The sequence below is a fragment of the Eschrichtius robustus genome, chromosome 8 (assembly GCF_028021215.1).
Source record: "Eschrichtius robustus isolate mEscRob2 chromosome 8, mEscRob2.pri, whole genome shotgun sequence".
NCBI classification, from domain to species: Eukaryota; Metazoa; Chordata; class Mammalia; order Artiodactyla; family Eschrichtiidae; genus Eschrichtius; species Eschrichtius robustus.
In genome coordinates this window covers 70,226,358-70,250,680 of record NC_090831.1, presented here as the reverse complement: position 1 = coordinate 70,250,680, position 24,323 = coordinate 70,226,358, and the positions used below count along the sequence as shown (strand labels likewise).

Genomic DNA, 24,323 nt, shown 5'->3' with positions numbered 1-24,323 from the left:
TGCTATATTTTAAGCTAAAAGCATTAACTATAACTGTAATTTAATCACCTCCCTTTAATTTGAATTCACATGGTAGATACTTATAGCTACTTAAAAAATTAAGTGGCAAAATGTATACGAAGAATATGTATCTTGATATTCTAATTATGCTCAATTGAATGTACTTAGATTTAAAGTGCTTTTCACAAGTGACATGTGCTAAGAATATCTAATTGCACAGTGACATTCTAAAATGTGTGCTTAAAGGTGTCAAAAATAGATTAATATGAAGATATGGAATTTAAGTTTTTTTAAACTAAAACCCAAGTACATTATTTTGATTATTTTGATACAAATAAAATTGTAACTACAAAAAAAGGTCTACACTAGTAAATGTCTAATGACTTACATTACATATAAAATGAATACTCAAGTGATAATGGAATGTGATATTTGAATAAATTGGAAAACAAAGATTTCTTAAGAAATCTAAGCTTCAACATATTTTCCATTTACTCTCTACTCCAATGTTAAATGGAGACATGAAAATAATTTGTACGCAGTGCAGGTATTATCACGGTATATAAAGATCACATGTACAAAACAGATATTCCGCAAATAACAGTGGGTGAATTAAATTAGAACACAGCGCCCAATAGCACTCAGCTGCTGTTCACAAATACTGAAGACAGGAAGGCGCTCAGCAACCTCACAGAGAAGCCGGCAAATGTGAGGGGCATGAGGCCAAGACGCCACTCACTCTATCAAGCTCTGAAGGGAAAGTGTCAGACCCAGTGCCCTCACGAGGGGTCATCACCCTGCTTCAGTCAAGAACTTGAGTCCTTATTGCAGTTGAGAAAAGAACCTTTATCTTAACCCCTAGTGTTATGGGCTGAATTGTGTCCCTCCAAAATTGATATGCTGAAGACCTAACGCTGTACTTCTGATGTGACTATATTTGGAGACAGGGCCTTTAAAGACGTAATTAAGGTAAAATGAGGTCATATGGGTGTGCCCTAATTCAACATGACTGGAGTCCTTAGAAGAAGAAGAGATCAGGATAAAGATAACACACAGATTGAGGGGTGACCATGTGAGGACACAGTGAGAAAATGGCCACCTGCAAGCAAAGGAGGGAGGCTTCAGAAGAAAATCAAACCTGCAGACACCTTGATCTTGGACTTCCTGCTTCTATAAGTGTGAGAAAAAAAATTTCTGTTGTTTAAGCCATGCAGCCCGGGGCATTTTGCTATGGCAGCCCTAGAAAACTAATACACCTAGTTAAACTGACTAAATGCACGCCTCCAAACACAAAGCAGTATGGGATTTTCTCCTTTGATTTGATGTGTAAATTAAGCTCTTAAGTAAAAAAAATCTGTGATTTGACTGTTAAGAACTTTGAAAATAGATTCTCACCACTTAACTGTTTTTGAGACAGATACCAAATTGAAATTTCCTATTCTTAATTTCTTAACTACATGGTAAGACAGAAAAAAAGGGTACTCTGTTTACGTGTTTTACGAATACTAAGTTTCAAATTTTCAACTTCATCGGGTTTTAACAGGCCTAGAGAAGCCTGGCCAAGAAACCAAAGTGGAATCTGTTCGGCTGACATTAAAAAGTAGTTAAGTTACAGAGCTGTCAAATACGTTCACATTTGGGCTCTGCCTGTTATACATGTCTATTTTGACTACTACTACCAGAATGTCTTAATGATTTACAGACCTTCAATGTCTAAAGTATCTTAACTGTATGAAAGCTGTGACCCAATCTTTGTTCATATCTTCATATCATAACAAATCCCTCCCCTATTTATTAGAAAACCAGAAGGATGGTTCAGCGCTTGAACTGTGTTGAGCCAAATAGCTCTGAGACCTTCACAAAGAAGGGGAAGGGAGGAAAACAGAAGAGAGACATCTGGCTGGCTCAGTGTCTATCACGAGATGGAATTGCTTCTAGTAAGATGACATTTCTGAGCCACCAAAGGCAGCCGTTAGCCAGGTAGGCCAGTGCTATGAACCCTTACTGCCATCAGATACCTTTTATTTTTGCTCCAAGTTCAAGTAAAAGTATGGAGAAAGAACTTTTCATAGAAGCAGGCAGGCCATAGAATTCCTATCACAGCCCAGTGCCTTAGTCCTATCCCCCAGAAGACTTACTGGGCAAACTGTGATGGAGCAAAATTATTTTCATAATCCTCCAACATCCAGAGTTTAATTAAGGTTCACTCTCGGAGTTGCATCTTCTATGGGTTTAGAAAAATGTTTAACAACATATTACCATCATTATAATATCATACAGAGTATTTTCACTGCCCTAAAAATCCTCTGTGCTCTGCCTATTCATCCCTCCCTCCCCCCCAACTCCTGGCAACCACTGATCCTTCTGCTGTCTCCATAGCTTTGCCTTTTCCAGAATGTCCTATAGTTCGAACCATACAGTTTGTAGCAGCTGTAAAGGTTTTTGCTGAAAACATAAGTTTTCAACTCCTTTGGGTAAATACCAAGGAATGCAATGATTGGATCTTAACTATGAGAGTATGTTTAGTTTTGTAAGAAACTTCCAAACTGCCTTCCAAAGTGGCTGCAGCATTTTGCATTCCTACCAGCAACAAATGAGAGTTCCTGTTGCTCCACATCCTCACCAGCCTTTGATACCGTCAGTGCTCTGGATCTCACCCATTCTAAAAGGTGTATAGTGGTATCTCACTGTTGTTAGTCTTTTTTTTAAAGCCACTCTTTTGTATGATTCCTTCATGATTCTGACATAATTTCACATGTTAACCATTCGATAAAATCTTTTCTACTAAGAACATAAGCAATAATGAGTAAGTTATACCAAGTGCCTCAAGTTGTTTATCTTCATCCTGTTCTTAAGGTTCTGCATATATTTGTGTGTTAGTTTATTTACCATTCTTAGAAATGAAGCCAAATAAAATAAATAGAAGCTTTTTGGCTCCTTTCCTGAGTGACCAATGAAAACATTACTTGCGAAACATCCTGGGTATGTACATATGTAGGCATGTTACAGCTATTCCCTAAGGTCCATCAATTCCTGTGCCCTGCTCCAATCCCTGGAGGCACTGTGTCTTCATTGCCCATCTGTAACGAAGGTAACAGCAAGAGAGTGTATCAAATGACTACCCTATGTTTACTGCCCTCATCACCAACACCTTCTAGTCAAGCATTTATTCATTCCGCAACTATTTTTAAGCCTCTCCCATGTGTCAGGCACAAGGCTAGATACAGAGCATAACAGTGAGACAGGGGTCCTGTCCTGCACATTTATAGATGTCTCAGTTCTGTCAACATTTACCCAAGGTCCCCAGGATACAATTAGCTGTCAGCACAGTTATAAAAGAAAAGCTCAAGTGGCAAAGCAGGACATTTGACAAAGACAACAGGTCATACATAATACCTGATATAGTCTCTAAGCCTTGCAGTCAGTAGAGCTGGAAGTCAGGGATAAAGCGTTAAGTACAGATTAAGAAAACTTATGCTATGAGAATTGAAGAATTATGGGCAGTTCCTTTTGCTTTGTTTTCTACCCTAGCTTTAATATGGTTATTTTTTTTCTTAATAATCACAATTATAACATATGTTGAAAGACAGAAAATGTTTATGATATGATCTTGACTAAAATATGTACATTTGGGGACTTCCCTGATGGCGCAGTGGTTAAGACTCCACGGTCCCAATGCAGGGGACCCGGGTTTGATCCCTGGCCAGGGAACCAGATCCCACATGCATGCTGCAACGAAGAGTTTGCATGCCGCAACTAAGGAGCCGGCAAGCCGCAACTAAGAAGCCCACAAACCGCAACTAAGGAACTCATGTGCCACAACTAAGGAGCCGGCGAGGCACAACTTAGGAGCCCACGAGCCACAGCTAAGACCCGGTGCAACCAAATAAATAAATAAATATTAAATAAATAAATAAAATAAAATATGTATGTTTGGTACTATTTTCATTTGTAAAAATACAGAAATGAATGAAAAGTATTTTAAATAATGTAAAGCTTATGAAACAAGGATAATTTAATTCACTAGAATCTTGTTAGAAGTCATCTACTAAACTATAAATTACCATTGGGGGGGAAAAAAAAACCTTACAATATGGTCTTACATTTTGGGGGATATGCAAAAAAATCTCCCAGAGATACTCCAAATAATAATAACAAAATTTGAAAACAATGTAATTAACCATTAGATTTTCATTAAACTACAAATAAATTATAATAATGTTAAACATTAAAAAAATAATAACCTTATGTCCATAGCATCATTATAACACATAATAAATCATGGCTACTTGACACGTTACACAGCAGCAACCTCACAGAAATTCAACTTAATGACTGAGCCTCATATAATTCTATATTTATTAAGTAGGATATGTGCACAGAGACTTGCACAGAGAAATTAAAATTCTGCCCTAAGAAAACTACACCATGAGGCCACATCTCCACAGAAAACCCTGGGAAGAGAAAGATCACAAAAGTACGACTTAAATCCACTTGAGGCACTCTGACTCACCCGCTCTGATTGCCAGAGCATATGTGTTCATTACAGGAGGAAATTTTCTTCCTGGTTTGATATGACTGGGCTTGAAATCTCAAGTGATTTCAAGCTCAGACATAAGGAATAAGGCTTTGGGTACATTTTATAACAAAAGTACCTAAACTACTATTCACAGGATACTTACAGAATTCAAGCTAAAACCAAAATGGTACAAGAAGGGTTTGAACACATTTATAAATAGTTGAAACAAATGGATTTGTTAAGCAAAGTTATTAACATCTGGGTGGGTCATGACTACTGCTCTAAACCGGGCACACAAAGATGAGGATTGCCAATCAAATTTCCTCTCAAAAATTAAATGAAAAACAAAACAAAATTGAGCAATTAGCTAGGGCTGAGGATGAAAAGAAGCTGAAGATCATACTGTAGGGTGAGAGCCCAGTTGGCCAGCAAAAACATGACGGGAATTCTTGAGGAAGTGAACACCATGAGGACGAGAAGAGATGGATCAGCGAAGTAAAAAGATGCACAGAACACTGACGACACCAAATGCTGGCAAGGATGTGGGGCAACAGAACTCTCGTTCCTTGCTGGTAGGGATGCAAAACGGTACAGCCACTTCGGAAGACAGCTTGGAGGTTTCTTATAAAACTAAACATACTCTTACTGTAAGATCCAACAATTGCACTCCTTGGTATTTACCCAAAGGAGTTGAAAACTTACGTTTTCAACAAAAACCTGGCACAAGGATGTTTACGGCAGTTTTATTTACAAGTGCCAAAACTTGGAAGAAACCAAGATGTCCTTCAGTAGGTGAACAAATAAACTGTGGTATGCTCAAAGGAATATTACTGAGTGCTGAAAAGAAATGAGCTATGAAGAGACATGGAGGAACCTTAAATGCACATTACTAAGTGAAAGGAGTCAATCTGGAAGGACTACAAAACTGTATGGTTCCAACCATAAGACATTCTGGAAAAAGTAAAACTATGGAGACAGTACAAAGATCAACGGTTGCTAGGGGTGGGGCAGGGAGGCAGAACACAGGATTTTCAGGGCAGTGAGAACACTCTGCATGATATTATCATGATGGATATATATCATACATTTGTCCAAGCCCGTAGAATGCATGACACCATGAATGGACCCTAAGGTAAACTATGGACTTTGAATGACTAACGTGCCAATGTAGATTCATCAACTGTAACAAATGTACCACTCTGGTGGGGATGCTGGTAATGGGGAGTCTATGCATGTTGGGGGGTGGGCAGGGAGTATACGGGAAATCTCTGTATCTTTCTCTCAAAATTGTGAATCTAAACCTGCTCTTAAAGTCAAGTCTTAAAAAAATATGCAGAGATGCAAAGTCCCTGTGAGAGAGACCAAGAAGGCCCAGAGAAAATAGAGAAAGTTGCCAGTGCACAGAGCTGCCTCAATTCTCAAGCGCCTTCGATTTCATTTCATGTACACCCTTCAGGAAGACTTTCATTTAGCTATTGCTTTTTTTTAGTGAGTTTCTGCTCCCTTCAACCAAGAGCAATGTGGGACAGGAATGGGTTCTAGAATCAGCAACAGGTCCTTGGAGAAGACATGTGATTAACTATGAAATCTTCATAAAGTGGAGGGCAACGAGGATGTTCCCATCCTACAACACTGCTTACTGAACCCTCCAGTGGTAGTTTAAAGATTCTTGGCTACTCTTCTCATTGAGAAGTAGAGTCTAATTTCTCTCCTCTTGAATCTGGGCTGGGCTAAGTGGCTTGTTTGACCAGTAGAATGCAGAAGAAGTGCTGTTGAAAGCTAGGTCATAAGAAGTTTTGCAGTTTCTGCCCAGGAATCTTAGAATGCCTGCTTTTGGGAAGCTTTCTCTTAGAATCAAGCTGCCGAGGTTTGAAAAGTTCAAGGTACATAACAGAGGAACGTAGTAGGTGCTCTGGACCACAGCCCCAGCTGCTCCCAGGCAACAGTGAGCATCACCGCCAGCCCAAGTGTGAGCCATCCTGGACATCTATTCCAGTGGAGCCTTCAGATGATTCCAGCCCCAGCTGCTGTCTGCCTATCACCACATGGAGATCACAAAGGAGAACTGCCCAGGTGAACCCAGTCAGCCCACAGAACCAGGAGAGATAATAATAAATTGCTGTTTGAAGCCACTAAGTTGGACGATGACTTGTTATACAACAATAGATAACTAGAACACCTCTCCTCCTCAGTGATAGAGAAACACTGAAATCATTCCCATCAGGAAGAAGAGGAGGAGTGGGGACAGTAAGGCAGGTAGGGAGCGTGTGTATTGGCAGTGGGGAGGGTCACAATTTTAAATTTACTCAGTACTCGTCATGAGTTTAAATGGTAGGATTGAAGAAATGACTTCAGCGAAGAAACTCCAAGTTACATAAAACTTGGTTAAATAAATATACCATTCCAACTATATTTATATAAAATCGTATAAATCCACACATCTATAAGACATACTCACTGTATGCCAGCCACATTACAGCATTTGAAAATAATATTCCCAGTTCCTATCCTTTTCCTCCAAGCAAGGCACTAGTAAGAAAAAAATGCAAAGGCATCAGTATGGGAATCATTGGGTCTATGTTCCTGTAGCACTGGGTCAGAATGAAGCATCCAAAAGCAAACATTCATCTTGCTTAGGGATACACTCAGATGTCACAAAAAGTATAAAAAATAGGCATGGGAATGAAAAACACCAATTTCAGGATAGTTTTATCTCTTGGGAGATGAGGGAGAAAAAACTATTGGGACAGGTAAATACAAGAGGGCCTCTGGCTGCATTTGTCAAGTTTGACATCTTAAGCTAAGTGGCAGGCACATGGGTGTTTGTGTCTTTTTCTTTTTCAAAAATCATAAAAATTAACTGCAATTGAACGTAATGCAAAAAAAAAAAAAGATGAGTTATAAAGACGTTCCTTAAAAATGGTATCTGATACATGGCTGTACAAACAAGCAAAAAATACCATGTATATGAGAATCACCAGAATAATGGGAACATAGGCCACAATATTAGGGTCACACTTACTTGCAGGTGAGAGCAATTAAGATTGCTCTTCATGCCATGTTTTTCCATGGTGATATTCTCACCAATCCCTTTCAGAACCAGTGATGTGAGCATGTCAATTATTTTTCCCACTTAAAATGAATATAAGCTCCCATAAGCATTAGATATATTTACACATATACCCACACCCAAATGCACATGTATGTATCTCGATGGAAAAATTACCAATGGCATTTTTCACAGAACTAGAACAAAAAATCTTAAAATTTGTATGGTGACACAAAGGACTCCGAATAGCCACAGCAATCTTGAGAAAGAAAAACGGAGCTGGAGGAATCAGGCTACCAGGCTTCAGATTAAACTACAAAGCTACAGTCATCAAAACAGTATGGTACTAGCACAAAAACAGAAATATAGATCAATGGAACAGGACAGAAAACTCAGAAATACACTCACACACCTATGATCAATTAATCTATGACAAAGGCGGCAAGACTGTGCAATGGAGAAAAGACAGTCTCTTCAATAAATGGTGCTGGGAAAACTGGACAGCTACATGTAAAAACATGAAATTAGAACATTCTTTAACACCATACACAAAAAATAAACTCAATATGGATTAAAGACCTAAATTTAAGACCAGATACTATAAAACTCTTAGAGGAAAACACAGGCAGAACACTGGCATAAATTACAGCAGTATCTTTTTCGATACGCCTCCTAGAGTAATGGAAATAAAAACAAAAATAAACAAATGGGACCTAATTAAACTCAAAAGCTTTTGCACAGCAAAGGAAACCATAAACAAAACGAAAAGACAATCCACAGAATGGGTGAAAATATTTGCAAACAATGCAACTGACAAGGGATTAATCTCCAAAATTTACAAACAGCTCATGCGGCTCAATATCAAAAAAACAAACAACTCAATCAAAAAATGGGCAGAAGATCTAAATAGACATTTCTCCAGAGAAGACATACAGATGGCCAAGAGGCACATAAAAAGATGCTCAACACTGCTAATTAGTAGAGAAATGCAAATCAAAACTACAATGAAATATCACCTCACACTAGTCAGAATGGCCATCATCACAAAACCTACAGACAATAAATGCCGGAGAGAGTGTGGAGAAGAGGGAACCTTCCTACACTGTTGGTGGGAATGTAAATTGGTACAGCCACTATGGAGAACAGTATGGAGGTTCCTTAAAAAACTAAAAATAGAGCTACCATATGATCTAGCAATCCCACTCCTGGGCATATATCCGGAGAAAAACATGGTTCGAAAAGATACATGCACCACAATGTTCACTGCAGCGCTGTTTACAACAGCCAAGACATGGAAGCAACCTAAATGTCCATCAACAGACGAATGGATAAAGAAGATGTGCTACATATATACAATGGAATATTAGTCATTAAAAAGAATGAAATAATGCCATTTGCAGCAACAGGGATGGACATAGAGATAATCACACTAAGTGAAGTAAGTCAGACAGAGAAAGAGAAATATCATAGGATATTACTTACGTGTGGAATCTAAAAAAAAAAAAAAAAAGATACAAACGAACTTATTCACAAAACAGAAACAGACTCACAGACTTAGAGAAGGAACTTATGGTTACCGGGGGGGAGGAACAGATTGGGAATTGGGGATTGACATGTACACACTACTATATTTAAAATAGGTAACCAACAAGGACCTACTGTATAGCACAGGAAACTGTGCTTGATACTCTATAATAACCTAAAGGGGAAAAGAATCTGAAAAAGAATAGATACATGTATATGTATAACTGAATCACTTTGCTGTATACCCGAAACTAACACAACATTGTTGATCAACTATACTCCAACATAAAATAAACATAAAAAAGAAAGAAAAATACAGTGGATCCATTATCAAAGGACTATTGTTCAGGAAGCATGTTCCCTTGTGTTTCCAAAAATTATTACAGAATACTATTAATTTTTATTGGTACACAAATAACTTTTACTAAATACAAGCTTTATAAGACAGAGGTTTATCCCTTTTTGACATATTTTTCCACCCAGTGAATATCATTTCTTTTCTTTTCATTTCAATGTAGATTTTCATGCCAAATAAATTAATCATATTTATATCTTCCCTGAAACCAGTCATGGCACCATTTGTATTTCCTTATCTGACAACCTTAAGATCAAAGGATCAAAAACTAAAGATCCCAGTGCCCCCAGGAGTTCAACCCTCTATTCCACTAGAGGCAAAGAAGACTTACTTTGTAGAATTTAAGGACTGCAACCTACAGACCACATGGTATTGCATATGTTATTTTTTCTTAAAGTAGCAGCAACACTGCAATCACAACAACGTACTCAGAGGTAACATGTCAGGTTTAAAGTCACTGGGAACCTAACTGGAGATGGGTAGTGGTGACAGGCCCTCTGTCCTCTGCCCCATTTACTGGGAGCCTCCACCGTTGCTGACAGTGACCACCCTAAGTCACATCTCCCTCCAGGGCTGAGCTCCTGACCCAGGAAAGGAAAGAAAGGATGGAAAAAACAGAAGGTATATATATCTTGTGCAGGGACACCTGAGGCTCCAGGTCTTTGTCAAAGACCTGAACTCCTACAACTTGTCAAAACTGTTGTCAAACAAGTTGCCGAAACTCCTACAACTCCTGGTCTAATTCAGAAAGTAGAAAACCAACTTATGCAGAAAACACAAACCACAAGACACCTTTCAGAATTAGAGTTTATAAACCCCAGTCTTGGCACCTAGTGTAGCCTTGGGCTGTGCTGAATATATCACTACCGTTAAGTGTCAATCTACAAAAATGCTCAGAAATCTGGTCAAATTTTTTTAGTGCTCTGAACTAGTGCAAAAAGTGAGTTTAATGCTAGATTCATCCTTTTACATATACCAATGAAACAGAAGAGTATTTTTTAATCTCTTCAGTCACAGATTTCATTATATCAAAATTTAATGAATGAGATCAATTTTATTCTTTTTCCTCCAACATTTTCCTTCAAATTTACTATCATTCTTGTCGTTTTTCTAAAAAAAAAAAAAAATATATATATATATATATATAATAAAACAGGCCTTAGTTTAGCTAGGAGACGATTTAGCTAGGACCTCCGTGCATCTTTTCCCTGTTTTTGTAGAAAACAGATTATAAAATAAACAAAAAAGCCATCTTCAAAGAAATCAGCAGTTGAGGTTATAAGTGCAAAAGCCAGCCATATTCCTAATCCTCGGTGATAATAAAGTAAGGTGAGCTCCCCGGGGACTTAAAAGGTAATGCCTGGCAATGCTTGGGTGAATTAAGGGGAACTGCCCATGCAACACTACCTTTTAACCCCTCTGTAGTCCTAACTGGGCAGTGAGGCAGAGGCACTCACAAGGACTCTCTAAGGAGGTGTGTGACTGGCTCTGAATGGCAGGGACAACTCCGCCAGAGACTGCAGAGAAAGATGCTGCTATTGCTTTAAAAACACATGCCGAAATGGAACCAGCCATCCCACTACTCAGAGATCTAAAGGACCTGGGGTTGTTTGCCACCAACAGGATTGCTTACCTGAAAAATAAACTCTTACTTCTCAAAGCAATGACTCGGGGGGAGGGAGGAGGAGGGGGGAGTCAAAACAGAAGACTTGAAACACTGAGGACCACTGTCTCCCCACCTTTGGGATGAAGGACGGCAAACCTCATGTCACAGATATTTTAAGTAGCTGTAAAGCCCCAGTGGCTCCAATTTTAAGCCTGTGTTTAGATCAGGTTTGAAAAGGGCTGCACCACTTTGCAAGAACTAGGCACCGCGTCTGATGCCAATCGGTGCTTTGTGTTTGAAATGGGCGACCACGTACGAGAAAACAAGACCACCTACAGCAGACGATACGTGCCACGACCAATCTCCTTGGCACCCAGGCCTGTGTGCGGGCAAAATGCTTTCATTAAAAAGAAAATAAACCTCAAGATTATTGCCAAAATCTTGAGTAGTATCACATAGTTTTCCATTTTAAATTCTTACAGAGATATGTAATCATGTCTTTTCAGCAAGTTTAAAACCTGACTTCTAAAAAAAACAAACAAACCCACCTGACCTACTGAAATGCCCTGCTCTCTCGGGACCCTTGTAATAGCCTCAAGGATGGACTAGGTATAGCCCATGGTTATGCCTATTGAAAATTAGAAAAATCTAGTTATTCAACTGGAAACTACAGTTGTTTTAAAGGACGAGTACTTACTGGCAAGAGCCATTTCTGCAGCTCTTAATATTCTTTTTGATTATTATTGTGTGCCCTTTTTATTTAGGACATTAAAGGCTCCCTTTTTCCATCCTGAATGCTCCTAAAGTTACAGGACAAGAGGATCTTACCTGGCCGTCTCTGACAGGTCAGTGATCAAACAGAAAGAGTCAGGCTGTAGCCAAATTCCGTCCATCTCTTAAGAATTACCAGGAGCTAGGACTCTGTAGCTCCTGCTACATTCAGGGAACCCCATTCAATATTAGGACAATAAGCCCTCTCCAGACAAAGGTTTAATATTCTCGGGTGTTTTCCCAACTTCTAAACTCAATGACTTTTCAAGAAAAGATCATTTTATGAACACCATTTCCTGCACAGAACAAGCGAATTAAAAAAAAAAAAAAAAAAAGTGACCTTATCTTTTGTACAAGAAACACAGGTGTAGATGGAAAATATACCAATATTTATTGCCCTAGTGATCAAAGACCGTTTATTTAACCAACCTTATCTTTAAATAGCACCAGTCTTTGTATAAGAGTTTTACTTACTTAAGGTATTTACATTCACATGAACAAACCTGTACATGAAATAAAACAAGACATGATGTTTTGCTGAGCTCAAGAACAAGATGCAGGTTGTTCATGCATATAAAGAAACACTCGTTCCAAGCATTTTTGACAATGCGGAGCGCACTCAGCCAGTCACCTCCCACATCCTTCCCCTGGAAGCACTGGGAAACTTGAAGAGTTGCTGGCATTTGTGAAGTAAAGCAAAGCAGAGAGCTATGGCTGCTGACTTCAAACTACAAATTTCAGTGCCTGACCCAGCAGAGGGTGCCATGAGGAAAGAATGTACGAAAAATACACTCTAGAAAAGGTTAGCAAAGATCTGTTCAAAGGCCAAACACTTCTGCCACAAATGACTTCTCCTGCAGAACCAACTGCAAGCAATGGCATGACTTAACAGGCAGTAAGACCAGAGACGTTTACCCTTCCACCTCAGGAGTGGTCCGCCTGTCTAGGAAAAGCCGAGGTCCCCTAGTAGACTCTGCCCTTGAACGGGACCTGTGGTGAACAGAAGCCTTAGTCCACACTTGTGTAGCACGGTCGTGATATGTACGTGAAACAAGTCTTTTCAATGTAGAGATCCGCAAAAGGTACTTACACAGCCTCCAGCAAGAATTTCTGCTGCGAGTGGGACTAAGCCATCTCTGCGTGTAAATTTATCCCTCACAAAATCATTCACCTTGAAGAAAAATATTTATAGAAGATGATGAAAAATATAGAGAAAGCCATTAAACACATATAAATATACAACTGTAAATAAATGTTATTTTTCTCTGTCACTGTATTGGAGTAATCATAAACTGAATAAATGAAGTATCTTAAGAGTTTGCTCTTAATAGCATATACATAGTTTTTGAAAGGTAAAATATATAAATACGTATTCCTGATGTTTCACGGAGAAAACAATTAAGAGAGGTGGCTTACAAGCTTAATTCAAATATGTCCTGCAATTACAATAGCATAAAAAGAGAGACATATTAACAATAGAGGCAAAATTAAAACATACATTTTATAACTTAAAAACTGTTTTATAGGATTTGATTAAAAAATCACGTTCAAGTCTTCCAACAAGATTTAATCTAAAACAGCATCATCGAGACAAATTTGGCTGAGCAGATCTTTTAGCTTAGTAGAAATTCAGTATTTAAAAAATTTCTCAAGGATTCTCAGAGAACATCAAGAGCATTAATTAATTAATTAAGTATAACATTCTCAAAATGGTATGTACTACAAGCAATTTTAAGGATCAGTCAGAAGATTAGCTGTCCCAAGGTCACAAAATAAGATGGTAAAAGAAGAATTTCAGCACCAATGCTACACAGCCCAATCCAAAAGTAAAGTTTAACTTTCTGGGGCTTTATGACTTTGGTGATGAAAATGCAATTATTTATCCATTGCACAAATACATACTGAATACTTACCACCTGTCAGACAGGAGTCAGGCACTGGAAAACCAATCTGATGGAGGATCAACTTAAACTAGAACTCAGACCCCTCAACATGTCACTTTGGCAAATGTGTACAGAATACACCCCGAACATGAATTCTGTAAATAGCATGTGTACTTGAACAATATGCTTTGGAGTCAGAAAAATCTGGTTTTGAATTCTAGTCTTCCTACTAATGACCTGTGCAAACACAGGGAAATACTTAATCCCCGTGGGCCTCACTTTCCTGACTCGTAAACTGTGGGTCACACCTTGCTTGAGATTAAAACAGTAACAGATAATACACGGAAAGCACCTAAGATGGTAGGTACTGAAGGAAATTTAGCTGCTGTTGCTGCCACTACTATAATGATGCTGACAATGATGATGGTGGTGGCAACCACCAAAAACCTTGTTCAAGTATATTATCACATTCTCAGATGTTCGCTGTTAAATGGGGAATAATAAAAAGCTATGTGTGGTGAGCGCCTCTATGTTCAAATCCATTAGCGCCTCTGAGGAAACACAGACCTGCTGTTTCACATAAGAATCTCTGCTAGGGCTTCCCTGGTGGCGCAGTGGTTGAGAATCTGCCTGCCAATGCAGGGGACACGGGTTCGAGCCCTGGTCTGGGAAGATCCCACGTGCCGCAGAGCAGCTGGGCCCGTGAGCCACGACTACTGAGCCTGCGTGTCTGGAGCCTGTGCTCCGCAACAAGAGAGGCCGCGATAGTGAGAGGCCCGCGCACGGCGATGAAGAGTGGCCCCCGCTTGCCACAACTGGAGAAAGCCCTCGCACAGAAACGAAGACCCAGCACAGCCATAAATAAATAAATAAACAAACACTTTAAAAACGAGGAAAAAAAAAAAAAGAATCTCTGCTAGATTCCTGAGTATGTGCAAACTCCCTTCATCTGAAGCATCAAATCAAAAGACTCACTGTAAGTTTTATGGCCTTCTCTGGGGCGACTCCCAATAACTGTGGCAACAGACCTAAAAAACAACAAAAGTAGAAGCATATTAAAATAAATTAACATTAACTACACACATCAACAGCTCTAAAGAGGGGGCTCACAATGTAAAAACTGGGGCAATCTTCGCTGCCATTTTCTGCTCTTACCTTGAATGAGAATACTTGAAATGGAATGTTTAGGTACTAATGTCTAAGAGCCACATCAGGCCTGAGTAAATTCCCCCCCACATTCTGGATCGTTTGCACACTGGGTAAATCAACAGTATTAGTGATACAGGAAATCTCATTATTCCACAGATTTGCTTTTTTCCCTCCCGCCTCTTAAATCAGTGGACTTTAGTGAAAATATTCTTTTTCTCTAACACCTTTCTCAGCTCCTCACCCCCCCACTGCCCACGGTTCAGCCATTCATACATTTAGCAACTATGACTCTGTGACAAGCTCAAGACAAACGAGGCTCCTCCCTCTGACTGGTCTCAGATGGAAGGAGGGGAGAGGCCTTGTTGAAAAAGTTGGGGAAACGTGCATTGCATTTCGGGAACGGGAACAGACGGGGCAAAGACAGCACAGTGGGAACAAGCCTGGTGTGCTCAAAATTGAGGGAGAATGTCAGTACATCGCCTCGCAGGAGGCAGGCACAGGGAGAGGCACAGGTGGGGCCTGATGCCACGCTGCAGACCAGGACCCCGAAGCCCGATATACTCCAAGTTAGGTAAGAAGCGTTTCCATTAGGAGGAGAGTGATGTGTTACTTCATATTTTCAAAAGACCACTCTGGATGTGGTGCAGAAAACAGGGCATAGTGATGGGGTGTGTTTGTGTGTGTGTGTGTGGTGTGTGCATGGTGTCTGCGTGTGGGGTGTGTGTGTGGTGTGTGCGTGTGGGGTGTGGGGGGGTGTGTGTGTGGTGTGTGCGTGTGGGGTGTGGGGTGTGTCTGTGTGTGGGGTGTGTGTGTGTGCGTGTGGGGTGTGTGGGGTGTGTGTGTGTGTGTGTGTGTGTGTGTAACTGGCTCCGACTGCTAGAGCTCAGTTTTTAGCACTAACACCTGGTACACATGAAGATGGCAGAGCTCAGTTTTGGACACGATAGGTGGAGTGGAAATTAAGAATCAGGGCACAAGGAGGAGGTGTGGTCTTTGACAGGAAAGGGCCACTTCTAGGAAAGGCAGTTATGACAGTAGTGGACCTACATATTTGAACTAAAAAAAAAAAAAGTTACCTTTTTCATCTGTTCTTTCTAAGAAAATCGAATCAAAGACAGATGCCTTTCCTTGGAAACACTCAGTAAGCTAACCCCAAGGATCAGAATATATTGTTGCCGTGTCGTGCTGCTGTCCTTGGGAGGGTCTTCATGGTGTTATCCGTCACCAGTAAGTACACTTTCCTAATTCTCTATATTATAAGGTCCACCCTCAGCCTCTTCGGAGAGACCAGCCCTGCCCACATCATCTTCTTAAAGAAACAGCCTACAGCCAAAAGTCACTAGCTCGAGGGATGTGTGCATCCAGCTTGCAGATGTGTTTTGCTGAGTAGCACAGGTTTTAAACATAATTTGAGATTATATAGATAGATAGATAGATGGCTGAATGGATGACTAGATTGATCAACTGATTGATTAATGGGTCTGACAGCTCTGGGCCTCCTTCTGACATCACAGCAATCTATCTCCAGCTGGGCGAGGCTCTGCCCTTTAGACAGGACCCAAGCATCAATTCAGCAAGGTCCCCGCCACGCCCTAATGCCAGCATGGCAATAAGGACAAGTGCCAATTATCGTTCATCATTTCTTGCTCTGTTGCTATCCTCATAATAGAGAAATATCTCTCTGGGCTTATGGCTTTACAAAAAGGGAGAAACTAAATAGACCAAGACAGCTTCACGTTTTAGGCAGAATTGGAGAAAGCTCATTTCATTGTAAAACTAAATGAGAAGGATGCTGATGCTAATCAGAATTTCCTCTAAAAACAGCCAACATATTGTTTATTATGTGTCAGGCACCCTTTTAAGCACTTTACTAACTCATTTAATCCTTAAAACCACCCTGTAGAGTGGAAACTGAGGCTTATAGAGATTAAGTCATTTGTTCTCAGTTACCCAGATGATAAGTAGGGAGACTGGGGTTCAAATATAAGCCATCCTCCTCAAGAGTCTCTGCCTTTAGACAACACCCAACTCTGTCCTCTGCCTGACAGGCAGATGTGTGCTTGCCTTTCACATCCAGCCTCATTTGTTCACTGATATAACGAAGCTGCCTGGATCCTATAAACAGTTGGGTTTGCAACGTCTTCTCTCGGCAGCCATATTTTGAGCCTGTTTCATCCCCAAGGGCAAGACACCTAAAAGATGTACAGCCAATGAGTTCAGCAACCTGGGCCCTGTGACCTGGCACCAAGAGTAGAGCTACTCAGTCAGGATCCTTCTCCCAGGAGCGTGACAGAGTTCTCAAAGGCGATGAGCCAGTCAGCACAAAGGCACAAACTGAGAAGGTGCCAGATGGGGTGGGGAAAGTGGCCAGTTGAAGACACGTGTGTGATAACGCCACAAGGAAGTAGCAACTATGATACGAAAAGGAAGAAGACTGGCAGGAGAAAATGCGTAGCGAATAGAATGGAGACACCCGAGAGAGAGAAAACACACAGCCCGTGAAAGGTGCACAGGCGGGAGGGACGGCCTTGACCATCTTCCGGTCCCACTGAGGCCAGATTCCAGTGAAACTCCTGCCCTGGGATCCCTATGAGATCTCGGATTTCCTTCTCTCTCATATGAACTCTTACCAAAAGTTCCCCTATGCTTCTGCTAGCTTGAGTACGGGCTATACTCTTTTTAATCTAAATGAACCGAAACAGCACAGAAAATGTGAATATGGAACCATCTGGGCAAAGCAAACGCCTCTTATTCAAAGTAAGAATTCTCTCCTCCTAAACTGTGCACACTTATTAATCCTTTACTTATACCATGAGATAACATCTATGAGGAGAAAGGCTTTATTATTACTTTAGGAAAGTACAACATTAATTTCTACCAGTAAAATTCAGGGATAACCTGGTTAAACTACATCTTAACATTTACAATTTCCATTCTACTCTCTGCATTCAGGTCAAGTACCAAAATGTTTAGTTAAATATTTACTTGCTAGATGTATTATTCTCATCATTAAATTGTAGACCAAGCCATGGATGGGCTGATAGCACTGTGATTTAAATGATGATCTCTTGTCTCTTTAACCACCCTGTGATGGTCTTTTTAAATGATTACTAAAAAACAGCCCACAGAGCCAAATGACTACAGCGTTAGATACAACCACTTCAGCCAGCCTTTTAAGCTATCGAGATTTGTATTTCTCACTATAAATTTAGTAATGCACTGTGAACAGCAGAGAGCAAAACAAAACAATAGAGAAAACCCTGCTTTGAAGACTATATATAGGGCAGCAAATATTTATTTGTTCAGCAAACATTTACCAAATGCTTTCTGTGCCTGGTACTGGAAGAAAATGGGATAAACATAGTAAGATCTGTGGCATCCCCTGGAGCCAGTGTCAGTTTAGAAGAAAAGGGAGCCCTAGGTGTCTCTGTGTGCCAGAAAGGAGACACACCACCTAAAAACAGAGTGCTGAGTATCACAGCCCTGGGGCACCAAAGTACTATGGGAACACAGTGGAGAGAACCAGTTATTCTGCCTGCAGGAGGGAGAAAAGCATCAAAGAAGAGGAGATACTTAACTTGATTCTTTAAGGATAAGCAGAGGTTCACTGGAGAAGAGAGACACGAGTAGAACAGAGGGCAAGGTGATCCAGGCAGAGAGGACAGAGCGTAAAAAGGCACCAAAATCTCTCAAGACCATGGCACAGCCAGGGTGAGGGCGAGATCACTGGAGGCTGTGGTGAGATCACAGACATTGTAATAAACAATGGTAGTAGCGATAAGGACAACAGCCAGTACATGCCAGGCACTTCTCTATGTGCTTTATGTGAATCAACACATTTAATCTACACCACAAGTAGTCAATAACAATAACTCAGCACATGTTATTTTTATCCCATCAACAGATGAGGAACTGAGGCAGACTTCTCGGAGCCTGCCCAAGGTGGATCAGTTGTTAGGTGGGGCAGTGGGGTTCAACCCTAGGTGGTTTGGCTCTAAGGGGGTGCTCCTATCTGGTATACTGCGCTGCTTCTCCCCAGGCCACACTAAGGGGGTTGGAAAAAATTCTGTAGACACATGGGGTGGCTTTTAAAGAGTCAAGTTCAAAAAGTAAAATGTTCTGGAGGCAGGTGAAGGACAGATGGTAAGGGCAGAGAACCAAGGTACGAAGAGTAATTAGGAGGTTAAAGTAATTTAATCTAAGGCCCTGAGTTCCACTGTATTAAATGAGTAACTTCAACCCAGTAAGAACAAAACCAAAGTACAAATCCATTCCTAAGACCTGGGCCAGATGCTGGCACTCAGTGAGGTACTGGCTAAGTACCATTCTTGTGGTGACAACCCTGGCAAACTAGGGAACAAAGGGTAGCTGTGGATGACAATCTGAGAGCCAGTAGAGATGTGGGCCTTGACACCATTAGTCGTGGGCAAATGCCCGTTGGGAGGGGAGGGGCCCTGACCTGCAGGACAAGGAAAGTCAGAGAGGTGGGAATTTCAATAAACCTCCCGGTTCCTTGACCTCAGAGGGAGGAAGGGTAGTGTGGCTCAGTAATGCCTAAAACAGCCAGTCTGGTGAAGGCACTTCAACGCCATCACACTGGAGTTTAAAGCACATGTATGTTTGACATCTGGGTAACTCAGCAGAAAAATTAGGCTTCTAATACAAGATGTTTCTGTTGGATTCTGGAAATTCATTTTAACCATTAGAAACAGAGAATGGATGTGTGTGCTGTTTCTAACTTGTCAAAACAGCAGTCTGTTTTCCAACTGCCTCAAATGAAATTTATTAGTGTGGTTAGTTTTCTAATCTTCTCATTTTAGTTCAGCTCCATCAGCACATATGGCAATGCTTCCTTGGCAAACTTCACCAGAAGGCTGCTAATGCGAGAAAAGATTTACAGGGTACAATATTAATACAGTATTTTGTCTTGAGATTTCATGGGGTTGAGATATAAATCACACTATCCCCTCTGATTCCCATCCTTCATGCAACCCAATGAGAAAGAACTGAGCTGGAGGTGTGGGAACTAAGCCCATACCACGAACCTCCACTGTAGGCTTCACACAGAACCCCCAAAAGGAAGTTCCCGAGAGCAGTGTGCTGGTCAGAGGGCCACTAAGCTGTAGTCTTGCTCAAAAAAGTTTTTAGAAATATAATTCTAGAATCTCAGAGTTAGAAGGGACTACGAAAGAAACTCATTAATAATGCTGGCCTAATTAAAGCTATTTGTTTCCAATGGCTCGGCAGCAAAATGAATGGCTTGGAGCACAGGCCATGCAGGTAGACAGACCTGGGCGGGAATCCTAGGTCTGCACCTCTTTTGTGCTGAGTGATCTTGGGGACATTATTCTTTGAACTCTAAGTTCCTCATTAGTAAACCAAGGATGCTAATTACAACTCATTGGTTTATTATGATAATGATATGAGTAAATGTATACAAACAGCCAAACACTGTTCACAACCTATATTATGTATTCAAAAAAGGTGATGAAAGTTTCTTTCTACCTATTTGCTCAAGGCATATTCTTGATTATCCTCTTGCTTACAAGAGGCAATTCATCCTGAATAACGCTCACAGCCCGGAATTAGCGACTATGGGAGTACAGGAATTAGGGAAGTAGGTTAGGCGTACAATGCTGCTCCCCATGGCATCGTGCCCATCCTTAGGAGAGCTGTCGCCAAGCAGCGAGGGCACACGCGGTCTGACAGTGTCTAGCAGCACCACTTACTTTAGGCAAAGATAAGGAAGCAGTACAGACGTAACACCACATCTTCAACTACGTTTTTAAGCTAAAATAAAATGTTTCAGTTAAGAACTAAAACAGTTCTCAACCTCGGATGATAAGCAACTTTTTACCATGTCATTTCTCCTGAGGAGTAGAAGAGCCGGGCGATTAAGAGCATGGAGTCTGGAGCCAGGCTGCTGGGTTTGAATTCTGACTGTTATTTAGTAGCTGTGTAATTGTGGTTAAGTTACCCAACCTCTCTGTACCTTAGTTTCCACATCTGTAAAATGGGGATAAACACAGTACCATGTGCATGGGGTAGTTTCGAAGATGAAACAATATACACAAAACCCTCAGAAGGGTGTCAAGCACATAGTAAGTACTACAGAGGTGTTTTTTTTGTTGTTCTTCACCTCCATCAGCATCACTATCCTCTCCCTCTTCCATGGAGACTGGGCTCTAGAGAGGCCAAGCAGCTTCTCCCGAGTCCCTCACTATGTGGTGACCGTGCTGTGGCGCTGAGTTGAATTCGGGTCCATGATGCCTCCCAAAGCAGGGCTCTTCGGCCCCGGGATGCTCAGCTTCTCCCTGTGCACTCTAGTGGATTTATGGCTCCTACAAAGGCACTGTTTTCCAGCCCAGAATGTTCTGAAACTTTTCTCTGGGTGCCGGCTCACGCTGGGCTAGCAGGCTGCAGGGCTGGGCCCTCTCACACAGTAAGAGGAGGGCGGCTATGTGGTGGGCACCCGCATCTGCCGCCACGTCTCCCTCTCCAGGGAATACGAGGCTCTCACAGGAGAAGGCGCTGACCTGCAGAGCTGAGCTGCAGACTATAACCTGGCGGGCAAGTGGGAGTCAGGGCTCAACTGGGGAACGAGGCTCAGAGAAAGCAGCGGGTCAGGAGCCGGGCTGAGGGTCCACGAACAACTGTAACCGCCGTGCGGCAGCTGTCCCAACAGACCACACTGGACAAGACACGGAGGAGCACAGATGATGTCGGGCCACAGCAAGGGAGAGACCCGTCATTAAAGCAGCATTTCTGTCTCAGGTCAGACAGAAGACAAGCTCAAGAGTGGCCAGCCCGGCCCTGAGAAAGGTAGCTTAAAGCACGTAAGACAGCGTCAAGGCATCCAGGGCAGAGACAGGCAGTAGAGCTTGGTAGGGGATATTAATGCATAAAATACTCCTGTTGCTGTAGCTGAAACCACATCTAGCACTCTTCTATGTTATCTAGTTTCAACCCAGAGGCGACCCCTCCGATGTTAAATTCTTAGCCTCCTGACCTCGCCACGGAGGCCCCTACACTTGTCCCCATCTTCCCAGAGAGCCCTCCTTGCTTTCAACATCAGATTAACCTTTATTCTGGAGCTATCAGCACTCTGTGTGCCCTGCCTCACAGCTTTTCTTCCTGCTCCTATTTCCATGGCCTTCTCTCTTCACTTGTTCAAGCTTTCTTCTTCCCCTCCCACCCCGACCCCTCCCCTATGTCTCTCTGCTTTTGACTCATACAGCCCCCAGGCATGAGGCATGCCCCTCCTCTCCCAACTACACTATCCCCTTTCATGGCCCTCGTTACTATCCAGTTTTCCACCAGCTCTCAGGATATCACTCCAAGCTGAGTGTACAGTGGAGCTGGGGGCATGGCAGATATTAAGATTTAAATGCTTGTTTATCTGGGTTAAATATTTTTGCTCAACATGTCAAGAACCGTCTATTATTTTAGCTATGGCTCAGGATGCCTTTGGGAGACTGATTGTTAAAGCATGATGGAATGATACTGTCATGGTCTAGAAAAACCTTGGTTCCTGCGACTCCTCCTCTATTTGGAGGATTTCTAGAAGTGAAGATCATTGGGAAGAAGAATCATACCCTCTCCTCCTTCAGTTTTTCACTCTAGTATACGGCAACTTTCAGGGTCCTGGTTATCTTCTCTTCTATCTAAATTTCCTCGCTGCTGAGATTTAATCTATTTCCCTTGTCTCAGTCTCAGCATTGGCAGTAGCTGGTAATAAATTATCATTCTTGAGGCCTAGAACTAATTCGTTCACTAATTAATCTTCTCTTCTCCAGGTTATGGCTAGCTCCATCTTTCCCAATTTTCTAAGCTCATCATTGTTCTCGTCCGGCCCTCTCAAGCCTCTGACGATACTCCCACCCACTTCAGTTCCAAGTTTGTGTCACCTTAGTCTCCCCTTTTAATGCTTTGTGCTCACGGTAGATTTCTGGAGATTTGATTACCCAACTCAGGAACTGTCCAAGTCTTTTGTTCATTTTCACTTGATTTCCTATAACCAAATATCTGCTTTTCGATCTACTCACAACTTTACACCCTAAATGAAAATGTGCAGAAATTGGCCAAGAAAATAAGACTCAAACCAAACCATTCTGCACTCATTAGAAGCTCTGGTGGACATGAATGGACATCATGACTCAGTGCAGTGTACGGATTCACTGTGGTTTGTGCCAAGATGCACGGCTTCTTAAGTTATGCAAAACAGACTTGTACAACCTCCAATTGCTTTATTTTGGTGATAGAATTTTTAAACTTATTTTTATCTACAAGAATTAAGCAAGAAGGAATCTCACTGTGGATCCACATAATTTGGATACTGCCTTCTATAAAACCATTAACCACCCAAGAGACCTAGCTTAAACTAGCTATCTGACAAAACTTCCTGAGATATCACCACAATATCCTCTAGATGTCACCTTGAGAACATTCCAGGATGGAAGACGACTGCTTTTGCACCACGCAGACAACCCGAAACAGACACATTTAAAACTCTGCAAGCCTGGTCAATGGGCTGATTAAAAAAAATAAATAAATTTTTTTTTTTTTTTTTTTTTTTCCGCCAACTGTCTCAAAGACTAAGTAGTACTCCAAATTAAGTTTAATTCACAAAGTGATCTAATTTCCCTTTCTGGCAGGTTTTCTTCTTTTCCCACGAACAGAAATAAAAACTAAAACCTTCCTTTAGGAAGTATTTCTCCTGAATCCATCTTTCTCCCCATGGTCCTCCCCTCCCCATAACATTTTCCAATTTCTAAGGGTACTCATCTCATTACCTGAAGCATCTGAGAGAGGAGAGTGTAGCAAAAATTTAGAGGTAGAAATTAGTTACTCCTGGAACGTTAAGAGCATTTAATTATGGATGATTACCCAATCAATTGTTTCTCTTTGATATGCCAAGTCTACAGCTAGCCAATAACTGACTCGTTTGGTCATGTAGTTCATTCAAACCACATGAGCTGTCAGGTAATTCATTAAGGATTTTAAACACCTGAGTGCATTAAGTCAATCTGGAGACTGGGGAGGAAATAGAGGAAGACTTTTACAAGTGACTTCAGGGAGATCTGGATTTTCTTGGGTGTTATTTCCTGTGATACAGACAGACTTAGCCTAAAGGGTCTGAATTTCAAAGATTACAGAAAAACCTAGGAAAATCAATAATTTTCTTGTAAAGAAAGTAGTCCGCATTATAGAGAAGGGTTGCAGAGTCAGTCTCATAGGATTTCTAAGGGGATCATTTCTAACAACCAAAGTTACCCCGGAAGATAAGAGGCTCTGAGAGACAAAGAAGCAGGGAGCTGCACAGAAACATGGAGAGAAGACCTCACCAACTCACAACACAAAAATTCCCAGGACTCAGCATCAACTGAAGACAGTGCTAACAATCCCCATAGCTGTGTTATCAGTCGCCTTTTGACGACGGGGCCGTGATGCAAGCGTGGTCCCTGCTT

At 41.3% G+C, this 24,323-nt stretch overlaps 1 protein-coding gene across 2 annotated transcripts in view; it reads right to left on the bottom strand.

Moving 5' to 3' along the window:
* SLC25A13 (solute carrier family 25 member 13) overlaps positions 1 to 24,323 on the bottom strand; it is a 203,212-nt gene that overhangs the window by 40,189 nt on the left and 138,700 nt on the right. For both annotated transcript variants that reach the window (XM_068550618.1, XM_068550619.1), the window contains exons 12-13: positions 14,683 to 14,735; positions 12,915 to 12,995 (exon numbers count right to left, since the gene is read on the bottom strand). In XM_068550618.1, the coding sequence (XP_068406719.1) occupies positions 12,915 to 12,995; positions 14,683 to 14,735 (134 nt within the window). The remainder of the gene's footprint in view (positions 1 to 12,914; positions 12,996 to 14,682; positions 14,736 to 24,323) is intronic.